The sequence below is a fragment of the Brachyistius frenatus genome, unplaced genomic scaffold (genome assembly GCF_029030835.1).
Source record: "Brachyistius frenatus isolate BFR_SWC_R1_liver_20210118 unplaced genomic scaffold, ASM2903083v1 Contig_3, whole genome shotgun sequence".
NCBI classification, from domain to species: domain Eukaryota; kingdom Metazoa; phylum Chordata; class Actinopteri; family Embiotocidae; genus Brachyistius; species Brachyistius frenatus.
The window spans coordinates 11,121,751-11,146,821 of record NW_027210602.1 but is presented as its reverse complement, the minus strand read 5'-3'; the positions used below and the strand labels follow the sequence as shown (position 1 = coordinate 11,146,821).

The following is a 25,071-nucleotide window of genomic DNA, read 5'->3' as shown; positions in this document are numbered from 1 at the left end:
TTGTTTTTCTTCACTATTTGACCACGCCCCTAGTGTGTCCGGGTGCTACCGGTAATGGGAGGAGTCACGCTCGAGCAGACGTGGCAAAACACAACGTCATCACAGTGGGTCGGTGGCTCATTATTCATGTGTACTGAGCTTGTCTAGCTAACGGGTGAGTAGTCAAGCTACTTGTTAGGTATTAAAAGAGGGACATATACCCTTTATAGATAAATATCATATCTTCAATATTATACTTTTTCTTTAGCTTTGCCGAAATTGGTTTGTAAGTCACACATTTACGCTACTGCTCAACCGTAACACACAAGGTTTGGTGTTAACGATGAGCTTGAAACACTGAACTCACAAACATTTTTTTTTTTGAAGGGTCGCAAATAAACGTCGTACACATAGCAGCGTTATAATATCCCAGCATGAGACAGCTGTACGTCGGGTTTAAACGGATGCGTCTTGAAACACTGCTGTGATGTTTTGTTCTTAATGAGACTGAACAAGCCGTGCTTAAATCAGTGAGTCTACTGCAACGATTGAAAAAGCTAATTGCATTTTAACCAGGGAGCAATAACTGACATGGCACATGTCTGTTATGTTGTGTTCTATTCCTCATGGTACTCAACACAATAGTTCCTCCACACTGGGATGCTGGTGCATATTCTCAGGGCTGAAGTACTGGGATGTCTCGCTGGAACAAGAATGGGCCACTGCCACCTCCTAACGCCCCACAGTTTAACAACGGCTCCAAATTAGGTAAAATATAGGAACTCGGAGGGCCTCCTTTTTTATTTCATGATGTGCAATCGTGGACCCCATATTTAAAAAAACAGCTGATTCAGCTGGAGTTGATGAAATCATCACAAACTACATTATTGGGGCCACTTTCTGCTTTACCTCCATGTTGCTAATTCAACCTTGGATATCCTACACAGCATTTTTAGGCAAAGGAAGTAAGCACTATCAATGTGTGTCACGGATGCACTGCTCTGATGTTTTTTCTCAAAGTTGTACTTTAACTCAGCTGAATTCATGTAAGTGATAGTAGAAAAACATTGACAAAAAAGACATTATATTACGTATATATTATAGGGACAATCCTTGTAAACAGAGTATTTATTGTTGGGGTGTGGCATTACCTGCCAGCAGTGCCAGCAGCAATGTTACCCCCCAGCAATAAAAGATGCAATGTTCTGCTAAGGTTTTCAGTGGGAAAGGTTTTGTTGTTTTTGTCTCCAATAATGTTGGGATGCTGTGTAAAGTGTAAATAAAAACAGAATGACATGATTTGCAAATCATGTAAACCCAGTTTTAATTTAAAATGGACCAAAGACAACATATCAAATGTTAAAACGGAGACATCTTTTTCAGGGAAGGGCTTCTTATTTCAGCAAAACAATGCCAAACTGCATTCTAGACGTATTACAAAGCAGGCTCCGTAGTAGAAGAGTCTGAGTGCTAAACTGGGCGGCCTGCAGTCCCTACCTGTCTCCCATAGAAAAAATGTGGTGCGCCATAAAATTAAAAAATAAGACAAAGGACCCTAAACTGTTGAGCAGCTGGAAACAGTGTTGCATTTAATGTCGGTCAGTCTTAAGATGCAGTCTATAGTCCAGCACCTCATGTCCTTTACGAGCTCAATTGCATCGCTGCATTCTCAGTGTGTACGTGCAACTGATTAGTTAAAGAACAAATTGAACTCCTCCTCATTCATCATAATATCTTGTTGCAGCTTCATTATTGGCCAAAGTTCAGGTATATAGCTGCGAAGATGATGGAAGAAAGTGTGATTGAGACTACACCTCCTGCGAGCCCTACAACTCCTCTGAGCCCTACACCTCCGGTTGCAACTACCACAGTCAGCAGCCCTCCAGTCACCGTCGGTAAGAAATGACCTATGAAGTGTTGTTGTGTGAGCAGTACAGAGGGGTGTACCAAGAAGTGAAATTAGTGGGTTAGTGAGGTACATTGAGACTAAAGCCACGGTTGTCAGTGTCACAAAGGTGTCACTCTTTTAACCTGGGTAGATCACCATGGTAATTTATGCTGCAAACTTAACCTGGTCAGGAGCAGGTTATGTTTGACATCTCACAACGTACCAAAGCACTGCTTACTGACCAGTCAATTCTCTCTGAAAAATGTCATCACCAATTGGAAAAGATCCCGTGGAGCCCAGTGCGCAAAGTGAGACGGAGCAGAGTGTTCAGAGACCGAAAAACCTCAGGTTCCCCCAGAGATTTTTACATGAGACATAGATTCTATTTAATTGTTTTTTATACTGATATCATCCTATAACAGAGACAGATTGAAGCGCAAAAGCACTGTACTTGTTCTACTCAAAAGATATGACAGTAAACATACCTACTGCTTTGAATTATTTGACATAGTAAAATATGTCTTTCTCATTTGCTTCCCAGTCTGTTTGACACTGCCAGTGCTGCATGTGAAAGGATAAGAGTAAAATGTTCATACAGTTCATGAGGATACATCTAGACATTATTGTCATGAAATACCCACATGTAATTATAATATGATCTTCATGTGCACTTAAGGTGATATTGCATGTCTACACATGACATATGGACCATTCACATGGTCTACAATTTTTTTGTTGTTGTCAGCACAGCCTTACATCATTCAGTAGCTGCCGCTTTGATGCTTACAGTCTGCAAGAGGCTGCAAACAACTCCTCTTTTTTGTGAAAGCATTCAAAACTAAAGCAGAAAGCCTGGGTTGAAAGTTGATAACAACTGTTGTAGCACCGATTATCTCATTTTGCAAGTATCCAGTTTGTTGAGCCAGCTCCGACGAAAAAACAAACAGTATGTTGAACTTGCTTCGTAGCACACCCCTCAGGTTTGGCAAGGTCCACTTTTTTAAGTAGGGTGGTGGAGTTTTGGTACAAAACGTTGCAGTCACAACCAAGATGTGTTTTTGTGAGTTGTGACAATCACATGAACATTTTTTAATGGGCTCAATACCATACAGAGACCAGAGGTCTTCACAAGTGAGAGCAACTTTACATATTCAGTGAGGATGTTCATGCACATTTATGCACAGTAACAACTGTGGTACGCTTTGTCTAAGTTCTTATCTCAGCTGCCTTACAATGTCTTCAGTTGACTTTGTTACCATACAGAGCCATAACTGTTAACCCTCACTGTGTTATACAGCAGTAGACAAACAAGTTATGTTAAAATGCAATTTATTACACAACTGTGTTCCCCAAAAAGTTGGGACGCTTTGTAAAATGTCAAAAAAACAAAACCACCAGCAGGTGAAGCATTAAGTGTTATACCACACCCCAACAAGAAATACTCAGTTTACAAGGATTATAGAATTCTATAATCCTTGTAAACTGAGTATTTCTAATAATAATAGGAAAACACTCATCTTAACCCACAAATTACAGTCTAAAAAATGAGCAAATGCATAAATCAATACCTGTCTCATTAAATAACATTTTAATAATAATCCTTATGTAGGGCTAGAGTATTACAGGGCTTTGTGTTATACTTACTTACTACTTACACCTGTTAGTGATTTTAATGTTGTGTGATCAGCGTAGCTCCCTTAATCCTAACAATTCCTTGTTTGCCAGTCTTGCTTTTGTTGCCATGGTTACGCCTGTGGTTTGTTTTGAGCGTCACAGTGCAATGCAATGTGAATTGGCTACGGCTAGCCTAGAGGACTTAAATTCAATGACAAAAAGTGAACAGAATTTGAAGCGCTTTCTGTTCACAATGCTAAGTGAACCGCAATGTGGTCAGAGAAAAAAACCCAAACTGAGTCATTGAAAAATAGTATGACATCTTATGCACTGATTGAGAGTAAACATGGATAGCTACACAGTGCACTTAATAAAATGCACAGTATGAGGTATTTCTCTGATGTGACCCAAGTTCTTTTTGTTTTAGGTCTGACCAGCATTCTGCCACCTCCAGGCACCAGCTCCAACTTCATGGAGCCGCCTGCAGTCTCCACCTCTCTGACGCCTGTTCCCTCCCTATCTGCCTTCAGCGGCCCTCTCTTATCACCCCCTTCCCTCTCCTCCCAATTTCCCATTCCCTCCACACAAGCTTCTCCTTTCACCAGCAGCTCTCCCTTCCCTCCTTCTGTGTCCCCCTCTTTGCCCCCTTTGGCCTCTTCTTTCAGACCACCTCCTCCTCTTGCTCCTGGCATGTCGGCCCCTCCTGTAGGCCCGCCCATATCCACCTTCTCTGTGAGTGCAGGATATGACATCACACGGGGGCACGCTGGCCGAACACCACAGACACCACTGATGCCAACATTCTCCAGTCCTGCTGCCACAACAGGTCAGAACCGCATTTCTTCATCTTTAACATAGTAACATGGCAAAAAATGTAAACTGTGGTTCCTGTTGTTACAGGAGTGTTTCATAAAGCAGCACTGTGAACAGATATCAAGGTCAAGTGACAGCACGTCACATATTTAACTTGCATATGAGCTCCAAAATGCAATCTAAATGTACTTCTTATATACGGTATTAATTCCAATATGTGGAATCTGTTGTGTCACTTGTACAAATTAAGTAGGAAAATACAATTGAACTGTTGTTCCGGGAAGATGAACACTTTCATGAAATAACAATTTAACTGGTCTGGGGCATTTGATCATATGGCTTGATTTTCATCAGAAAATGGAGCTTGTTCAGTTTAAAATTATTATTATTTTTTTTTAAAGTTCATTCTTTTCAGTTCAAGAACCAGGGATTGAGCCACCAACTTTACTATTACCATCTGAGCCACAGCTCTGTCATGATATGATTGAAAGTTTTAGAAAGGATGCTAAATGGACCTTGAGGTTAGTTTAAGTTTAAAGAATAGTTCTCTAGCTCGGGTCCTATTTGTTACTTCAAAGTTGTTTGTCACTTTGCAACTTATAACTCATGTTCATTCATTTCAGTAAGTCCAAAAAAACTAACTGGTATGGGTGTGTTGATATGGATGCCAGAGTGGGGTTTATATATATATATATATATGTCAGCGCGTGTGTATGTTGACATTTGTACAGTTAGAGAAATGGAAATTTACTTTCTCTTTACCTCTCTCTATTTCGCTCACACATTTATACCCACATTTTCACCCACCCACTCACCTACACATGCACAAGTCTTCAAACTCAATAGAATGCAATATATTACACCTGATAGGTGCAGTATATTTCAGTGCTGTATTTCTGTGACTATATGAGTCGGCTATTGAGGTTTGAAGGGGTGTGTGTGTGTGTGTGTGTGTGTGTGTGTGTGTGTGTGTGTGTGTGTGTGTGTGTGTGTGTGTGTGTGTGTGTGTGTCACAGTAGACTATTGCGCTTTAAAGCCTGAAGCGCATAGCCTCGGTCATCAGTCTTCTTTATCTTTTCAGGGCCGATATCGATTATTGGTAAACAAAGAGACTGATAAACCGATATTTGGAACCGATATGCATTTGCAGTAACAATGAAAATCTTTGTGTCAAAAATTTCCAATAACAAATCCTAACACAAAAGTTAATTCAAATGCCTTTAAGAATATACACTGCTCAAAAAAAAAAAAGGGAACACTTAAACAACACAGTGTAACTCCAAGTCAATCACACTTCTGGGAATCAACCTGTCCAGTTAGGAAGCAACACTGGCTGTTGTGCAAATGGAACAGACAACAGGTGGAAATGAGAGGCAATTAGCAAGACAACCCCTATAAAGGAATGGTGACTACAGGTGGTGACCACAGACCATTTCTCTGTCCTCATCCTTTCTGGCTGATTTTTGGTCACTTTTGCATTTTGCCAGTGTCCTCACCACTAGAGGGAGCATGAGGTGTCTCCAACCCACAGAAGTTGCTCAGGTAGTGCAGCTCACAATGCACGTCAATGCATGCTGTGGCAAGAAGGTTTGCTGTGTCTGTCAGCACAGTGTCAAGAGCATGGAGGAGATACCAGGAGACAGGCCAGTACACCAGGAGACGTGGAGGGGGCCATAGGAGGACAACAACCCAGCAGCAGGACCGCTATCTGCTCCTTTGTGCAAGGAGGAACAGGAGGAGCACTGCCAGAGCCCTACAAAATGACCTCCAGCAGGCCACTAATGTGCATGTTTCTGCTCAAACTGTCAGAAACAGACTCCATGAGGGTGGTACGAGGGCCCGACATCCACAAGTGGGGCCTGTGCTTACAGCCCAACACCGTGCAGGGCGATTGGCATTTGCCAGAGAACACCAAGATTGGCAGCTTCGCCATTGGCGCCCTGTGCTCTTCACGGATGAGAGCAGGTTCACACTGAGCACGTGACAGACGTGACAGAGTCTGGAGATGCCGTGGAGAACGTTCTGCTGCCTGCAACATCCTCCAGCATGACCGGTTTGGCGGTGGGTCAGCAATGGTCTGGGGAGGCATTTCTTTGGAGGGCCGCACAGCCCTCCATGTGCTAGCCAGAGGTACCCTGACTGCCATTAGGTACCGGGATGAGATCCTCAGACCCATTGTAAGACCATATGCTGGTGCAGTGGGCCCTGGGTTCCTTCTGATGCATGACAATGCTAGGCCTCATGTGGCTGGAGTGTGTCAGCAGTTCCTGCATGATGAAGGCATTGATGCTATGGACTGGCCTGCCTGTTCCCCAGACCTGAATCCAATCCAGCACATCTGGGACATCTGGGACATCATGTCTCGTTCCATCCACCAATGCCACGTCGCACCACAGTGGTGTCGGTGGGGGAGCTCATTCCACCATTTAGGAGCCAGGACAGCAAACAGTCGTGATTTTGTAGAGTGTTTAGCTCGCAGAGAGGGAGCAACAAGCCGATTGGTCGAAGCAGAGTGGAGGGAGCGGGCTGGGATGTAAGGTTTGACCATGTCCTGGATGTAGACTGGACCCGATCTGTTCGCAGCGCGGTACGCAAGTACCAATGTTTTGAAACGGATGCGGGCGGCTACTGGTAACCAGTGAAGGGAGCGGAGGAGCGGAGGAGTAGTGGGAGTGAATTTCGGGAGGTTAAAGACCAGTCGAGCTGCGGCATTCTGGATGAGCTGCAGAGGTCGGATGGCACTAACAGGTAGACCTGCCAGGAGGGAGTTACAGTAGTCCAGACGTGAGATGACCAGAGCCTGGACCAGAACCTGGACCAGACCCTGGACCAGACCCTGCACCGCCTTCTGAGTGAGAAGAGGACGTATTCTCCTGATGTTGTGCAGCATGTATCTACAGGAATGCGTCGTTGCAGCGATGTTGGCAGAAAGAGAGAGTTGACTGTCGAGTGTCACGCCGAGGTTCCTAGCAGTCAGGGTCGGGATAACACAGAGTTGTCCAAGGTAGTAGTCAGGTCGAGGGTGAGAGAGTCTTTCCCCGGAAGGAAGGGCAGTTCGGTCTTGTCGAGGTTGATTTTCAGGTGGTGTGAGGACATCCACTGAGAGATGTCAGTCAGACAGGCAGAGATTCATGCTGCTACCTGCGTTTCAGATCGGGGAAAAGAGAGGATCAATTGGGTGTCATCAGCATAGCTGTGGTAGGAAAAGCCATGCGAGCGAACGACAGAGCCGAGAGAGTTGTTGTACAGAGAGAAGAGGAGGGGACCCGGGACGGAGCCTTGAGGGACACCAGTAGTGAGAGGACAATGTTCAGACACGGATCCTCTCCAAGTTACCCGGTAGGTGCGGTCGTTGAGGTAGGATGAGAACAGGGAGAGAGCAAAGCCTGAGACACAGAGGTCCTGAAGGGAGGAAATAAGGATCTGGTGGTTCACTGTGTCAAATGCAGCAGAAAGGTCAAGAAGGATCAAGACAGAGGAGAGACAGGCTGCTCCAGCAGTGTGAAGCCGCTCAGAGACAGGAAGGAGGGCCGTCTCTGTTGAGTGGTCTGTTGAAACCAGACTGGTGGTCAAGAAGGTTATTATGGTGGAGATCGGAGGAGAGTTGGTTAAGGATAGCTCGTTCGAGAGTTTTGGAAAGAAAGGGAAGAAGAGAGACGGGTCTGTAGTTGTTTACATCGGCCGGGTTGAGGGTGGGTTTCTTCAGGAGAGGGTTCACTCTTGCCTCCTTTAGAGAATTCGGAAAGCAGCCAGTTGACAGAGAAGTGTTGATGAGATGGGTGAGAAAAGGAAGAAGGTCAGGAGCAATAGACTGGAGAATGTGAGATGGGATGGGGTCAAGGGAGCAGGTGGTTGGGCGGGCAGAGGTTACCAAGGTGAGAACTTGATTGGGAGACGGGGGTGAAAGAGGAAAGCAAAGGGGATGAAGATGAACATGTAGTTACAGAAGCTGGGTTTGAAAATGAGGAGCGTATGTCATCTACCTTTTTAGTAAAGTAGTTGACAAAGTAGCTTGGTAAAAGGGTGGAGGGGGGAGGGGGAGTCAAGGAGGTTGGAGAAGATGGAGAAGAGCTTTTTGGGGTTGGAAGATGAGGATTCTGGTTAGGTAGAAGGAGCTTTTGGCTGCAGAGATAGAGGCAGAGAAAGAGGAGAGGAGAGATTGATAGGTGAGCAGGTCGTCAGGGTGGTTAGATTTTCTCCATTTCTTTTCTGCTGCTCTCATAGTGGCTCTCTGGGAGCACCGAGTCAGACAACCACGGGGCTGGGGAGGACTTGCAGGCCTGTCGTAATGTAAGAGGACAGAGAGAATCAAGAGAGGAAGACAGAGTGGAAAGGAGAGTGTCTGTGGCAGAGTTAGGATGCATGAGTGAGTAAGAGTCAGTTGAAGGGAGGGCAGATAAAACAGAGGAGGCCAGAGAGGAGGGAAAGAGGGAGCGAATGTTGTGACAGACAGGTACAGAGTCTGTTAATGTGGGAGGGTTGTCGGTTTGAGAGAGTGGGAGAGAGTAAGAGATAAAGAAGTGGTCAGAGACGTGAAGTGGAGTCACAGTTACATTTTGACTTGTCTTGAGGAATTTCCACAGAAGTTGGATCAGCCTGTGATCTGATTTTTCCACTTTTATTTTGAATATGATTCTGAATCCAGACCTCCATGGGATAATGGTTTTTATTTTCATTGATCATTCTTATGTTATTTTGTTCTCAACACATTCCACTATGTAATGAATAAAGATTTTCAACTGGAATATTTCATTCATTGAGATCTAGGATGTGTTGTTTAAGTGTTCCCTTTATTTTTTTGAGCAGTGTATTTCATGAAAAAAACAACCTTTCAAAATTATCTTAAAACTAAAATTACAGGGAGCACAAGCATTTTTTTTAATAAAATTGTGTCATTTCTGGTTTCTGGCATGTCTGTGTAATAGTCTTGCTGCTCTCTTAACTCAGTTAATTAACTTAATTTTACACAAATTCTCTTTTCCTCAGTTCTCTAAATCCTGAAGAGCAAGGCCATTCAGTGTTAACAGCAAGAGGGCAAGATAGAAAACTGCTGGGGTCACTGGGGCCACCTATTTTGTCATTTAATGGTTACAAAACACTCTTACCCTTACAATATAATGTTATTAGATGTATTGATTGATCGAATTAACTAATCACCCACATCCCTTTTCTTTCATCTTAATTGTATCAACTTCAGACAACAAAATGTAAAATGAACATAGTAATACACTATTAACATGGTGCGAACCCGACCCAATTTCAATGGGTGATTATATGGGTTTGGCCACATAGGGCCATTCCTACCTACCCGGTCCCAATGTCGCCATGGCTACACACAAAGGTAGTCTATGAGTCAAGATGCCACACTCCTACTTGCTTCCATCCTCATCTATGGTCCAGATTTCTTTAAAGTACTTAAGAGATGTATACCTTAGTTTTATTTATCTTATCACTTACATGTCAGGCATCTTCTTGTAAGCATTAGAACATTTCTAATGGGATGTAGCAGGGTTGTAGGCCACGTTTATTAAAGGCCTGCCTTTGGGCCACAAGAGCAACATCTATGGGAATGGCCTTGGCTGAAATAAATGACCTTTATCTAAATCAGCAATAGGACATGACAGTAGGAAATTACCTGCTGACACATCTTGCGATTTTCTCTCTTTCTTTAGTCCAAAGCAGCCCAATTTCGGCCCCGCTGGTCAAGTTTGGCCCACACCTCCTTTGTTTTGGCCCACCACGGCATTTGAAAAGCCTGTGCTTATTCTTTCCCCTTCTTAAGTGCTGTAAAATCCTAACTGTAAAGACTACGAGCTGTAAATTATGTGCCGCTAAAAAGCATACAATATAAATTTAGCGGCAATGTATAGCAGAGGGCTGTTAAGCTTTCCTATTAAATTACATTGCCTACATCTTATCTACGAACACTTATGGTATTCTCATCCTTTTTAGCTAATGCTCATGGTGCTGCGTGTCACTGTCGTTGGGCTGCCAGTTAAGATGAGAGATCAAAGGAGTTGCAGTTGCTGACAGGAACATTTTTTGAATTTGACATCTGATCTTTGATCGGCAAAATCGACTCACTTCATCTTTTAGTCCAAGTGAATGTTTCTGCCAAATGGGAAAAAAGTGTGAATTGCGTTCACAGTGGGAAACGGATGTGAACTCAGTGACCTTGTCCTTTGACCATCGAAACCTCTTCAGCCCATCCTTGTGGCTTGATGCCGCTTTTCATGCTAATGTACCAATTTATTGCACTGATTAGTCAAGTCAACTTTTAGCATGTTATTAATTAGAGAAACTTACTGTTTGCTTACATCGCATACTTTAAGTACTAACACTATTTTGAGTGCATATGGGCATTAACACTGTCAAATATGGAAACACATACACTATAGTTATGTGTATGGGGAACTCCAATCAGTCCACAAATTGAGTATTCAATGCTGGATACTTTTCGCACCAAACGGTGGCTATGTAGCAGCCAGAGAGGAACCACCGTATTTTCAAACAGTGGTGGCTGAGGAAGCTGCAGCTGTTGCGGAACTCTGCAATACAAATGCATGCTATACACGTCCATTGTATTACAGCTGTTGGACTTTATGGGTCATAGTCCATAAACTATGTATTCTGCACTTCTAATAATGCAACCAATTGCATTTTTTGTTAGACCATGCTTATTTCAGTCTGAATGCACCTCCTCTAATGCCCCAAGTTGAAGTTGATACATTTAAAATTGTCATACGAGTTTTTCTTTAGAATTATTTCAAATATGCTTTATCCTTCCAGGTGTAGTTCCCAACCCCATGGTTCAGCAGCCAGCCATGACAGGAGGATTTGATGCTGGATCTCCAATCACTTTCCCAGAGGAGCAGGAGGATCCCAGAGTTTCTGGAGACACCAACACTGGTGGAGGCATCTGGGGCTTTTTCAAGGTAACACCACTTCAATCAAATGTGACATGAGTACTGTCACTTCAAAGCCCCTTTCAAACATGGAAGACAACAGACTTTTATGTTATGTTGCTTTTTCCTGATGTTACATGGCATTTAACATCAGAGAGAGAGAGAGACACACACACACTTGAGATGAGTAATCAACAACAACCGTTGAAAATAACAAAATATTCTTGTGGACTATTAAATTAAAGTGATAGAAGTAAGCATTGAGTTACCACCGTAGGAAGGGAATTACATCATCTGCATACAGGGCTGTAATGATGTTCTTTATCTCTTATTTGTATTCCTGTTATGCTGAGGTGATTACAGATTGTCATGGTTAGTGGCTCGATAGCCAGTGTAAACAGCAGAGGTGATAAGGGGCAGCCCTGTCTTTTTTAAGTTTAAAGGGAGTCGATGTAAGTCCATTCATCAAAATGTCAGCTTGTTTACATCGAATTTTAAGATCATTATTGAGAAGAGAGATCGGTCTATAGGATCCACATTGTGTTGATGTTTTTTCTGGGTTTTAATAATAGTGTAATTATTGCAGTGTTTCAGCGAGGGAGGAAGGGATCCTCTATCAAACGATTCTTGATACATTGTCAAAAAACTGTCCGTGTGGAGTGCTGCTTGGGTGTGTGAATTCTGATTCTGATTATTGATACGTGTCGAGCAGAGGCGGTATTAGTTTGGTCCTAAAAATGTTGTGTATTGGAATTCCGTCGGATCCACGGGTTTTTCCTCTCTTAAGGGTGGTTATAGCATCAAGACAGTTCCTGTGGTCCGAGGTCAAGTTCTAATGAATCTAGTGATTCTCCAGCTAAGGGGGGACATTTTCCAAGAATTCCTTTTGGCGGCACAAATTGGCATCTCAGTATTCTGAACTGTACAAGCTATGGTGAAAGCCCAGAAAAAAATGATCAATTTCTTTTGGGTCAGAGGTTATCTCCCCCTTATCTATTTCAATTGAGTTGATTGCCCTCTCTCCTTGCATTTGTTTGATACGCCAGGCTAGTAGCTTACCAGCTTTTTCAACTTGCTTATAATAAGACTGCCTTCATCTCATCAGGTTTTTTGTTGTCTTATCTGTAAACAAAACATTGTATCTCACTCTCAGCTTATTAAGATCTGTTGTTGCAGTTATTTTGGGAAATTTGAGTTTTGATTTCTTTTATTGATTTTTCAATTTGTTCCATTTCCAATCTGTGAGATTTGTGTTTAAAACTTGTAAAACTTATCATCTGACCTCTTAAAAATGCCACCTCACAGCTGCGGAAGTTTGATTGCTGTTATTTTCAAAATAGAAATCTATTTGTTTCCAACAAACCTAATAAATTCTGGATCCCTGAGCCAAGTTGTCTGAAAGTGCCATCTGGGAGCATTATATAAAATGCTGGGAAATTTTAGCAAAAAGTGAGACAGAGGGATGATCTGAGATTAAAATGCTATCATATCAGCAGTTTGGGATTTTAGATTCTTGGTCAGCTGAGACTAAATAATAGTCACTTCTGGAAAAAGTCTGATAGGTATTGAATATCAGGAAAATGTTAATTGGTTAGGGTGTTCCGTTTGCCATACATTGACCAAGTTAAAGTCTTTTATGCCTTGTAGTAACTCTTTTCTTGTCTGAGGGTATGAGGTGTTTATCCCCGTGGACCTGTCCAGCTCTGCCTGGAGTACGCAATTGAAATCACCCCCAACGATGGCCAGTCAGGGCAGCTAATGATAAGAAAAGGCGTCTGTAGAAGTCAGGGTTTTCATTATTATCATATTATCCCATAGACATTAACCGAATTTAATTTGACTGTCAGAATTTCACAGTCGCGGCTCTGTGGGGCCCACACTATTTGTTTCAGCACTCCTTGTTTTTCTTGTCATTGAAGATGGTTCGAAACTAAACATTTAACGTTGCCGTGCTCTCTGGTTGACAAACTATGTACTGTTTATACTATTCTAAACAATTTCAAACAAATCTTTTGCTTTTCCTGTGTATACCACTACAGATATACTAAATATATGCAGTAAATATATATGGGCCTGGCAGATTTATAGCACACTTACCCTCTAAGACACTGGCTGTTTTATAAGGCTTTTCTAATAGGGGAAAAATATGACACAATTAATTTGAAGTGTGAATTTAACATCATATTGGTCATTTCAAGGTTTATGTGGTGTCACATGTTGTGGATTCACTGTTAAATTGTGGTATATCTGTCGTAAAGCTTTATCATTTTTTTTTTAAAATTGCTCACTCTGCTAACTACGACATACAGTATTTCAGCAATCAGATCTGCTTAGTTTTCAGACAGTCAGGTCCTGTGTGTTGTCTGTGTGTATCCTCAGGGAGTAGCAGGTAACACTGTTGTAAAGACAGTCCTGGACAAAACCAAACACTCCGTGGAATCCATGATTACTACTCTGGATCCTGGCATGGCTCCATACATTAGTAAGTTAACCTGCCCTCTCCTGATCACATTTCTTGACTGACTGAGTGAAACATTTTAATACATTTTCAAATAAATGGTCTGCACATGTATAGTGCCTTTTTACCTTAGTGTCAGCAATTTTACTAATCTTACGATTGCCATGCAATAAGGGTGGAACAGCTCAGGTAAAAAACAAAAGTCCAACCCGTTTGAGTGCTGGTTACAGTTCAGGGCATGTCTATATTGTTCAGTTTGTTTAAAATAGGCTGTGAGGCCTGTGCAGAAAGAAATCATTAAAATCATTAACTTATTAGGGGGGAAAAAAGCCTCGCACCAGTAACCCAGAGAGACACCCGCCAGCATTGTTTTGGTCTACCATTGGGAGAATTAGGCGTTTAGTCTTACCTGTAATGATGACGGGAAAAAATAATGAGAACTCCTACCCATTGAATTGAAACAGCATCTCCATGCCGATTAATGTATGTAGCAAAATATATTTAGCCTTCCCGGAGGGTGCAGGATTTTAGCATGATTAAACTAGAACCATGCTAAAATATCTCCTCCTTCCAACATTTCAGCAGAACAGTAATTGCTGAACTTTATGAACACACATAATAAGAAATTGTCTAATTATTGTCTTCTAATATAATGAAAGACGCTTAATTGATCATTTGTGTGCTGTTTTGTTGATGTCTATCATTTGGTCTTTAATGGGGCCATTTTTTATAAAAAATAATAAAGCTTGGTCTTGTGTTTTTAACTAGAATTTGGTTAGGGCAAATACTTGTAGATTTTGTTTCCCAAGCGCAGGAAAAGCATAAATGTTTAGAACAACTGAAAACCGTAACCATAAAACCGTGATACGAACTGAAACATTAATTTTGTTAACCGTTACAAACCCACTCTACAATTTGAGGGACAGTCACCCCTTAAGTTTAAGAAGTGTACTCAATAAATGTTTCTCTTGTTTTCCAGAGTCTGGTGGGGACATTGACATTGTGGTGACTTCAGATAAAGAGATGAATGTGGAGGCAGTTAGAGATGCCTTTCAGGAGGTTTTTGGGTTGGCCATGGTCAATGGAGAGGCTGGTCAGTCCAACATCGCCCCACAGCCCGTTGGCTACGCAGCTGGTGTTAAGGTCAGTTAACTGCTGCTCCAACCTGCTTTTTCAACTTTTTTACCAAAGGCATGCAGGTATACATTAGAAAATTGCTTCTTTTTTTTTCAGAAAATCAAAACATAATTCCCGTGAACTGTTAAGGGTGCCAACTTGCTTGGTGAGGGAAATGTATTGCTCCCACTTAAGGTCCTGGCTGATGATGGTGCCCAGGTAGCAGTAGGACTCAACAGTGTCAACTGGGAGTCACACAGGCTGATGGGCGGTGGGGGCTCTGTTTTCTCTGAAGTCCACAACAGTATTCACTGTCTTAAAGCCCCGTTAAGCCGTTAAGCCCCAAGTTGCTTTGGCTGCAACATTACATCAGATGGTCAATCTCTCCTCTGTAGGCGTAACTCGAGGACCAGACTCGCATACCCAGACCGATCTCCACAGCTCTGTGCCAGCAGGCTGTAGCATATGTCAAAGCTGGAGAATATAAAGGCATGGATGACCATGTCCAGCTCAAAGGTAGCTTCAGCGAATTGATCCGAGTTTGGAGAAGATTGTATACCCTGCTGAAATGTAGATCTTGTCAAGCTCTCCTACCCTCCATAAAGAGCCGCCCACAGTCACTTAAGTAAAACATGCCTCATCCAGCGACAGTCCAAAGGACTAGGTGTCTGTCAGGCAGTTGTGTCAATGTTGGTGAGAATTCTGAACAGCTTTCCTACAACAGCAAATCTTCACATCTGAGAGGCTGGAACCTCTTAACAAGACGAGACATTTTCAACTTCAGTCATGACCTACCCGAGTGTGTGTGTCTACAGGGGGCTCAGGAGCGCATTGACAGCCTGCGGCGAGCTGGTGTGATCCATGAGAAGCAGCCAGTGGTCTCTTTGGAAAACTTTATTGCTGAACTTTTTCCTGACAAGTAAGAAGAAAAACTCGTACCAATGCTGTTCCCTTTTGCTATTTGCGCAAGATTAAGCTTTAATAAACCTACATGAGCTGGATTTAAGGCTCCCCTAAACAGCTGTCAACTACAAAATAAATTTGTTTATAGTTTTGGGAAACCCCAGTTTACATTCAGTGGCACAAAATACATGAAGTTTTATTTTTATGGACATATCAATTTGTAGCATGTTGAGGAAAGTGAAAATGTGTATGTGTGGCTCAATCTGTTTTTTGGGCTCTTAGCAATGTTTTTGTGCCCAATTTTGGTGCAGAAATGTTTCAGTCTGATTTTTAGCCTTTGTCCTAAGGAAGCCTGTTTTACCAATATGAGGACATTTTTCTGATAACTAGAGTTTCACACTGGATTCGATTCAATTTCGATTACACAGAATTGATGATGCTTTAGTTGTGCATCAGATATATGCAAATATTTTGTAAAGAACATCACCCATGAGCTCAGTTTGATTGACATCAATCCACAGCCCCATGACGATAGCCCTCCCTGCTTTATTCAGAGCCATTGGATAAAAGACAGATTTCAGAAAAGCCAATCAAAATGCGGGACATCGTGTCAATTTGTGGGATGTGGAAAAAAAGAACAAAAAGGCTGTGCAGTCCTGCACACAGCGGGACATTTGGGAAGCCTAATGGCAGGAGACCTTAGGGTTCAAGGTCTTGCCCAAGGCCACTTCAGTAGACAGACAGACTTATCGTTACAGCAGCGGCATGTACAGGACAAAGCAATACATTACAGAATATAAAATAAAGGTAGTTAAAAATATTAAGTATGAACAAATGTTAAAATGCACATTATATACAACTTAAATAAAAATAGAATAATATTAAATTTAACTAAACTCAAATAAGCTAAACTAAACCAGTGTGTGGACAGGAGGTTCAGTGATTAGACTGCCAACCTTGTGATTGGTGGACAACTTACTCTATCATTGAAACACTGCCACCGCTTCAAAATATACATACATGTTTTTCCCTCAACTTTTTTTTTTTTTTTTTTTTTAACGCACAGATCTGCAACGCACTCAAAAATGGACTTGCATCCCAGTTTTTAGTCACGACCCACTGGTGTAATAGAATGAATCCTATTACTAGCCTTTTTCAGCATTTCTGTCGACACCAAAATCTAAAAACATAAAAGGATTTAATGTCCTTCCTTCTCATTTGATTTTGATCACAATGAGTTATCAACAAATAGAAGACATGAATTTTCTGAATCCTTTTATTGTCTGCAGGTGGTTTGACATTGGCTGTTTAATCCTGGAGGACCCTGGTCACAGCATCCATATTGAGGTCTTCACACAGGCAACCCCTCTGGCTCTGGATCACATTCAGCAGGTACAAATCAGCAAATGACCACCACACGATTCACTTGTACCACTTGCATTACAAATTATTATAATTTGAGGAAGAAATATATGCGTTCAAGAAGAAAGTTGTAATTTTAGAATAGAAAATCGGAATATTTCACAACCAACAGAGGTGTGCTGTATCCTTGGACCATGTCATAGATAAAAAGTAATTTTATCAGTGGTAATGATATCGTGACGTCCACATTGACATCTGTATTTTATCACTGACTATAAAAACCTCTTTGGATGTATAAACAAATTTGGTCAAAGGCAAATAAGTCCACAATTACTGACAAAAACTCTGTCTAATAAACAAATACACTGAAACAGACTTTTCTTTCGGTCTTCATCTGTCTCTTATCTATTCATTCCTATCATGTTCAGAGTCTTGGGGACTGAAGACTGGCATCTGTCTTGTTGCTGTTTGTTGACAACTTGAATTTTCCGCCACTGCCACTTGGTTTATTGTCATTAATGGTGATCAATATCAGCTTCAGTCTTAGGACAACTTTATTTAAAAGCTCTCGTGTACAAAGCTTTTACCAACTCATTCAACTTTTTTGTAACCTTACCCTATGCAGGCTCAGTCTCTGACTCCACCCGACTACAGCCTGCGCTGGTCCGGGCTGATTGTTACAGTGGGCGAGGTCCTGGAACGCAGCCTGCCCAACATCAACAGAACAGACTGGCATCAGGCCATGACGGGTATGACCCAACGCCAGATGATCCAGAGTGCTGCCAAAGCTCTGGCTGGAATTTACAAACAGCAGCTGCCACCCAGGACTGTGTGAGGCTGAATGGTTCCAGTTGTTCACACATACTGTTAGGGGGTAGTGGCATGTTGAAGGATAAACTCCACGTAATGCCCATCGCCCTCCATCTGTCCTTGCAGGGAAAAGCCAAATGCACATTTCTTTACAGATATTTATGTTTGTGACCACACATGTTTATTGACATTGAAATGTGTTGTACTGGGGAGTACTGAAGGGTTTTCAGATATCAAAATCAATACTCTGTTGGCATCTCAGGCATTAAGGAAGACTTAACCATCATCTCTTCATTCTTCTTGTATATAATGCATATTGATAACACGAATTGTGGCAATATTTTTTTTTTTTTTTTTTTTTGGGGGGGGGGGGGGTTCTCTTTCTAGATTTTATCGTAGAGACTCTATATTTTAAACATTATAACAGATCCCAAATTTTTGAAAACCTGAAACTTGAGGACTGTTGAAAAATAACATGGCTCTACTTGTGGCAATTAGACCTGGTAATGTGGACCTGGCCTTGGTTTGCCCACAGTCTAGGGAATGAGTGGACTTCTGCTTTAACACAGTAGATTCTTTTTTGTAGTGCACTATTTTGAAAGAACCACTGCCTGTTTCACATTTTGAAGACCTTAAACAGCAGGTACAATTTTTTTCCAAAGGATTTCATAAACTGTTGCTGCAGCTGTCAATCTTCTGTTCAATTTCCATCATTTTTTTGTCGATATTAATTCATTCTATGTTTTCCTTGATTTAAAAATGTATTACTGTGCAAATTTACTTGTGCAGGGACCCTCCCTGCACAAGTAAATTGGTCACATGAGCAGCTCGGCCTAATAATGCATTACTTTGTACCCTCACCATACATGAAAAATGTTCCTGTGCTCATTACTTTCGCTGTAATGGGTTAATTCCTGTTGCCAACACTTGATTCCTGCAGTCACTTTATATCTGCTATTTTACCTTATATTTCTTAACTTACTATCACTCAATGCTTATGTACATTTGTCAATTTGAAATTGTAACAGTTGTTCGACTGAAGCACCTGTGGAGCAAAATCCTCCAGCTCAGCTCAGTCAGCTCAGCTCAGTTAACAATGGATTCTCTCTCCCCGTTGGCTTCTTCTCTCCTCTGCTCAGTGTGCCAGATGGTTTTCCTCTACCTCCTTTAGTAATAATGATGCTTTTCATAACTGCAGTCTTTTCAATTCATTGGAGGTGAAGCTTAATAAATTTCAATCGCAGCTCCACACCATGAAAAACAATCCATTAACTGCTGCAGCTATCTAGGCCTCGGAAGACGGTGCATAGCTGCCCGGGGTTGCAGGCTCCCACAGCCCGTTCCCAGCAGCTCCCGAACAGCGGGGACAGCAAGACGGCTAGGTGGCAGTACGAGCGAAGCATAGCCCGAAACAGAAATCTTGCATTCACCACCGAACAGTTCTGTTTCAAATCAGTTTTTCCCACTCAGCGACACACATGCTGAGATATAAAATCTGGTAATTGGCGGTGTTATTTTGAGAAACTTGATGTGAATGACCCCTGCGACCATATACCTTGGGTCAGAGCGATCGACATGAAATCAAATTTGCAACTGCTCGCTAGTCCTAACGTAAGTACAGTAAGATTGTTATTTACATCATCAGCAGTAATGATACCCAATTACAGCAATCGGAAGTCACTAAAATTAATGTTTGTAGGTTGTCTGAGTTTTCCCTTTCCCCATTCTTAACCAGTGAAGATGTGTTTAGCAGCATGTCGTCATTCAAAAGCTGACTGTCGAGGTGGTGTCCTAGATAGACAACTGGAAAACTCTCTGGGGAAAACCTGGTCTGATTAGGAGACACAGTACTCATCCAACTTTGGATGGTGCAGTCTCATATCTAGAAATATGGCTGAGTTTATTAGAAACCCTAAAGCATGACATTCCAGAGTTCAGGCCAGTAGGCAGTGTTTCAATTTATATGTCCAAATAAGATAACAGTTTGCCTTCAAATAGTCAGCAGAAACTATTACTGTGGTTTCACTTCCATGCTACTCTTTTTGGAACTGGCCCCTCCACCACGAAACCCCTTTGAACAGCCCCTTTGAACTGTGCATCAGTAACGGATACTATACCATTACGCAGCAATACATTATAATTAAGTCAGATTATTGCCATTACCACAAAAAGAACTGTTTTATTATATTAAAAATCATATATGTTATTGTAAACAATTGGGCAAACCTCTACTGGAGTCCATGCCTCGCTGGGTCAAAGCGATTTTGGTGGCACAAGGGGGACCTACACAATATTAGATGGGTGTTTTTAGAATTGTAGTTCATTGGTATGAATGTCTTTTAAGTGATGTGCTGTCCATCACTTAGCTGTGGTTGTTCTGCCAGAGCGGGTAGGTGGAGCTAATTCAATGGGCTCAGTCAGAAAAAAAGCATCCTCACTGATCTCATTATCAAGGTTTTGTTCAAAAGAGGATGAATAAAATAAACGGACACCTGTAAAGAGCTTCTACAGTTCTGCTTTGCTGTGGTAGATTGATGATCACAGTGTTATACATCTATTATTATTATTATTCTAAAAGGCTGTGATCAGCATTTGTTTTTTCCTGCAATGAATTAAGGCTATATCGCTAGTTTTTCCGGCCTCGACATCAATACATCACTGCAGTCAAGCAAGTTTAATCTGCCTGCAGCTCTTTCAATGGATACTTCACTTTTCATTTTTTTCCAGTGTGAATGGATTTAACCACAAAAGAATCCGTATATAGAGTGCAACTGGGACAAAGCAAGAATGGTCGTGAGTCAAATGATGTCATCTTGTTTTAGATATAATGTATGGCCTTAAAAATTAGTGTCACGTTAACTGATTCTTGCTAACTGTTTGCCTACCATAACTGTTATGCTTTATGTATGCAGTGTAACAATGGATAATTGCAGCAGGTAACCTGGGACACTGTCAGGAACAGATGTTACTTGTACAATACACTAAACACCATAGTTTTAAGGGATTTTTGGGTGGTAAGAACATTCTTCTCTGTATTTTGTCTTTTAAGTATGCCTTTTTACAAAAATGAAATAAATCTTTTTTTCATGCTGATTACTACAAATTCTACCCTCCACCTACTTACTGAATTTTTCACCACTCGTACAAATACCTACAGATATGAAGCATTTACTGTAACAAGGAAAGTGATGCCATCCCAACCATGCAATTCTTTATTCCCAGACCATGATTATCTCAAATTCTACAGGCCAGAGATGTACTTCTTCTCATGGTCCTCAGAGGATGTTTTCTGGTGAGGAAATGAGGAGCATCATAAACAAGTTTCAACGAGTTCTTTTTTAGAATTTTATTGAATGTTTTTTTTTCTGTATTTATTTGTAGCACAGTTTAATGTGAAACAAAAGCACTGTTAAGTTATTTACTCGTACATAATATCGGGTCCTACCAAATTCCCATGTATATTTCCCAAGCCAATATAATCATTCCTATACACTCAAATCATTTATGTCTATGTTCTGTTCAAAGGGTCATTCTAAAGTTAAATATGTTCTGATACAATGCGTCCGTAAAGTGTGGATAAGACTTTGAAACTCCATGTAGACGTTATGAGGAAAAAAGCCGTATGTTTGACTTGATATAGACAATATGAATAATCAGTTAAAATAATAATATTTCACTTCATTATTGTTTAGAGAGTAGAGATTTAACGGGTAGGCATAATAGATTATGAAAACAACAGAAGCAAATATTGAAGCCTTTTGAACACATGTTGATGTTAAAAAAATTAAATCAGATTACACATTATTGTAGTTTTACTAAAGACAAAACCTGTAAGACTATCCTAAGCCTTGGACAGATCATTTAACAGCAGTTTGTGACAGAATAGTCCAACAATTAACATTTTTGTTTTCTTTGCATGCAGTCAGCTGACACCATTGTCCTGACAGGAGATAATAAAAACCACGTTGATCATTTTTCTGTCTTTACTTCCCATCTTACTATCTGTTTTACATTTATCGTGAGAATGTGTGCTGTGCACTCTTTGAAGGCTTCTGTTGCTATTACAACAGGGTTGTAGATATGTTGTCTCCGGTAGGTCTTCACGGGTAAGTGCTTCCGGTTTTTCAAAATATACTTTACCAAAAACATTCAGAAGAAGGAAACAGTGCTAAGAAGAGCCGTTCTTCTGATGTAAGCAGAATCTCTTTTGTATAGGTCTGTGATGTCTACCAAATTGGCATACATTGATGGACTTGGTTGAGATGACCCAGGATTGTGCAGAATAGATTACAGAATGTTGTACAATGCATGCCAGTTCGATTTCCGTGCAAATGATCTCAACTTGCTGTGACATCATAAAACGTAGCCAACAATAACTTCACGAGATCAAGGCAGATGCAGGTTTTGGAACCAGGTGCCACAGTTGCATTCCACAGCCTCGAGGCATGATGGGAAATGCCTGTCTCTTACCTGATCTAAGTTCTTAGTGGTTGATTATGAAGTTTCTTACTCAGAAAAGCTTAATAGGTTTATATTACAGATCATAAACTGCACACAATATATCATAGATCTAGTCTATTGCAGCCGCATTACCATTAGACTGATTTAATTTTTGATGTATATAACAACAAAAGAACATAAGGAAAGTTGTTTGAGGGTTTTTAAAACACCATCTGTACAGATGTGAAGTCCTGACTGTCTAACTATCTGTCATAACAGAGATGAAAGGTGTTGTTTTGTATTCTTTGCTCTGTATTTGGCTTTTTATAATTTTATTATTTATTTATGCAGTTTGAAAGGAACAGGTCTGACCCGCATTTATATGCAGTGGTAAACTACAATAATTAATAATCAAGGGACACCTTGGGTATCAGGTATTAATAATCAAACTGTAACTTAAGTCTCATCCAAGGGTTCAGATGAACTGTGCGGGAGTGTTGGTGATTAAGCAGATTTCTGTTGAATGACTGACACACGTGTTGCTTTGCTCTTCCTCTTCTTCTTCTCCAGCCTCTTGTGAGCATCTGTGTAGTCCATTGATGCAGGAGTTTACACTTGAAAATCAGACATGGTTCAGGATCAGAGTAGTGTCTGATAAACAACATTTACTTCATGAGCAGAATCTTCTAGCTTTTTTCCCTATCTTCTCATACAGTCCTCATCAATGCCACATCAACGGTCAATGGTCTTCGCCAGTCAGTGGCCTAGTCACAGAAGACTGTTAATGGCATGTTGGAGTACACTGTATCAGTGGCAATACTGTTGTTTCAAAATGTCAAAGATGGGGCATGCGCTTTAGCTCAAATCAATTTTGGAGTCACTGTGTAACCCAATTTAGACAACATCTCGTTCCCAGCCCATAAACTCACTCATCACTTTATCAGATTGCTCTTTTGTGTTAAAACTACGTTGGCACTGAGGTGCAAAACACAACAACAAAAAGAAAACACACACAAAAAAAAAGAAGCGCAACAACAAAAACGAGCAAAACACAACATACCAGAAAAAAAAACGCAAAAACCTGTGGTCCTGAGGTGCAAAAAAACAAAAGAAAGCCCAACCACAAAAATGAGCAGCCACAAAGTGAAAAACACAAATACAAAAAGAAAAAAACACAACAACAAAAATGTATGGTCTTGAAGTGCAAAGCCCCCCTACACCTCCTTCCAATTCACCCCAATCCAGTTTAAAGGATCCATCATTAATTAATGTACAAAATATGAATGGAATCATTGGAAGAAAAGAACAGAAATATGTATTTGCTATTAACGATGGACTGTTCAGTAAAAGATTAAAAAAAATAAGAAGATAGTTATACCATTCATTCTTGACTACAAATTGAATGCCATACTAAAAAAATATCAGAAGAAATAATAGTAAAAATTAATCACATTAAAAAGAATATCTCTTTTAGCTTGGCAGTAACACAACACATTCTCCCCAAGTCTCTCAATGGCTCAGTGCATTGCAATTGCAGCACTTTACTACTACTGTGTGGCCAAGATGGGAACTAATATGTGCAATGATCCACCATAATAATTTCAAGAACAATTTTGATACTAACGCCAGAGAGCCCCAAATCCAAACTGAAGGAAAACACTTTTATTCGTACCCTCCATAACTTGTCCTAAATATGGCATGAAAACAGCCACTTTTAAGCAATAGACTGTACATTGCCGTATTGTGCGCCCCCTGGCTAATTTCCCACAGATGAAATTCCTTAATCACTGCGCCGGCAAAAAAGATTGCCAGGGAAAGCTGCAGTTTTCTCTGTTTACGTGACATGGAGATGTTAACACACGTCAGTGACTGTAGAGTTATTGGCTTACAGACATTTTTGACACACAAGGAGCCGAGGGGTACAGATACATGTCGCCAGGAGTGAAATGCAGTGTCAGGTGGGCAACGCACTCATGTGTGATTCATAATTGATCCTGTGTATAATGTTTTGAAAGGTGTAGTAAATGAAGTATGGTCTATAAATGAGTCGTAAAATATGATGTTGCCTAATTGATAAACGATGGCTGTCTTGGCACTGCTGAAGGACATCGCTCACACTAGAGTTTGGAGGGAACATGTGTTGAGGGACCATGCTGATTTATTGGCCCAAGATGATGACTGGTTGATGAGTCAATTGAAATTGCCAAGAACCTATTCTTTTGGACCTCTGTGTTAAGCCAGGCCCGGCTTTGGAAAGGGAGACAGAAGGGAACCATGCTTTACCAGTGCCTTTACAAATACACTCAGGTTCCTTGCATTCAATCCAGAGGTAGCTGTCTGACTGACTGGTCTCATCCGAACGTCGCCCAGGTATATAAAATTGACCTCCACAGGGTGAGCAGTGCAATTTGCAGCAATGAGCCCATTTCCAAATGTGATTGACCGCAATTACATTGCTATAAGGGCACCATCAGTGAATGAATTTGCTTATGTCAACAGAAAGTATTTTCTCTCCATCAATCTGCAAGTGATTTGTGATGCAGAACCCAGCATGGAAAGACCAGTCGTGCGTGCATGGGGAAGCGAGCCAAGTCAGCAGTATCTAACAAAGTGGTGGCTAGAATGAAGATGGAACAAAGTGCAGGGCAGATGGGTCACCAGACCAATGGAGGAGTCTGAACTCTGGAAGATGCCACAAGCAAGAAGGAGATTTCTAATATGGGCCACAAAAATATGGAAAGCTTTCCTGTCCAGGCGGAGAAAAAAAAACTGCCCTGACCTGG

General features: G+C 41.2%; 1 protein-coding gene across 3 annotated transcripts; it reads left to right on the top strand.

Annotated features, from left to right (window-relative positions):
- prrc1 (proline-rich coiled-coil 1) lies at positions 1–20,849 on the top strand. Of its 3 annotated transcripts, none has more exons than XM_069706466.1 (9): positions 1–154; positions 1,724–1,874; positions 3,909–4,307; positions 11,084–11,229; positions 13,579–13,681; positions 14,637–14,800; positions 15,589–15,692; positions 16,966–17,068; positions 17,664–20,849. In XM_069706466.1, the coding sequence occupies exons 2-9, from the start codon at positions 1,763–1,765 to the stop codon at positions 17,871–17,873; spliced, it is 1,341 nt and encodes a 446-aa protein (XP_069562567.1). In that variant the 5' UTR covers positions 1–154; positions 1,724–1,762; the 3' UTR covers positions 17,874–20,849. The 3 variants fall into 3 exon arrangements, with proteins under 3 accessions (XP_069562567.1, XP_069562576.1, XP_069562587.1); XM_069706475.1 differs by lacking the exon at positions 1–154 and adding an exon at positions 698–747; XM_069706486.1 differs by lacking the exon at positions 1–154 and adding an exon at positions 1,001–1,025.
- The last annotated feature ends 4,222 nt before the right edge of the window (positions 20,850–25,071 follow it).

What these genes read in the sequence shown, in the direction of transcription:
- prrc1 (XM_069706466.1), top strand. Translation starts at nt 1,763, where the DNA reads ATGATGGAAGAAAGTGTGATTGAGACTACACCTCCTGCGAGCCCTACA. An exon ending in CAGCCCTCCAGTCACCGTCG is followed by an intron (nt 1,875 to 3,908) that starts GTAAGAAATGAC and finishes TTTTTGTTTTAG; the next exon opens with GTCTGACCAGCATTCTGCCA. An exon ending in TGGCATGGCTCCATACATTA is followed by an intron (nt 13,682 to 14,636) that starts GTAAGTTAACCT and finishes CTTGTTTTCCAG; the next exon opens with AGTCTGGTGGGGACATTGAC.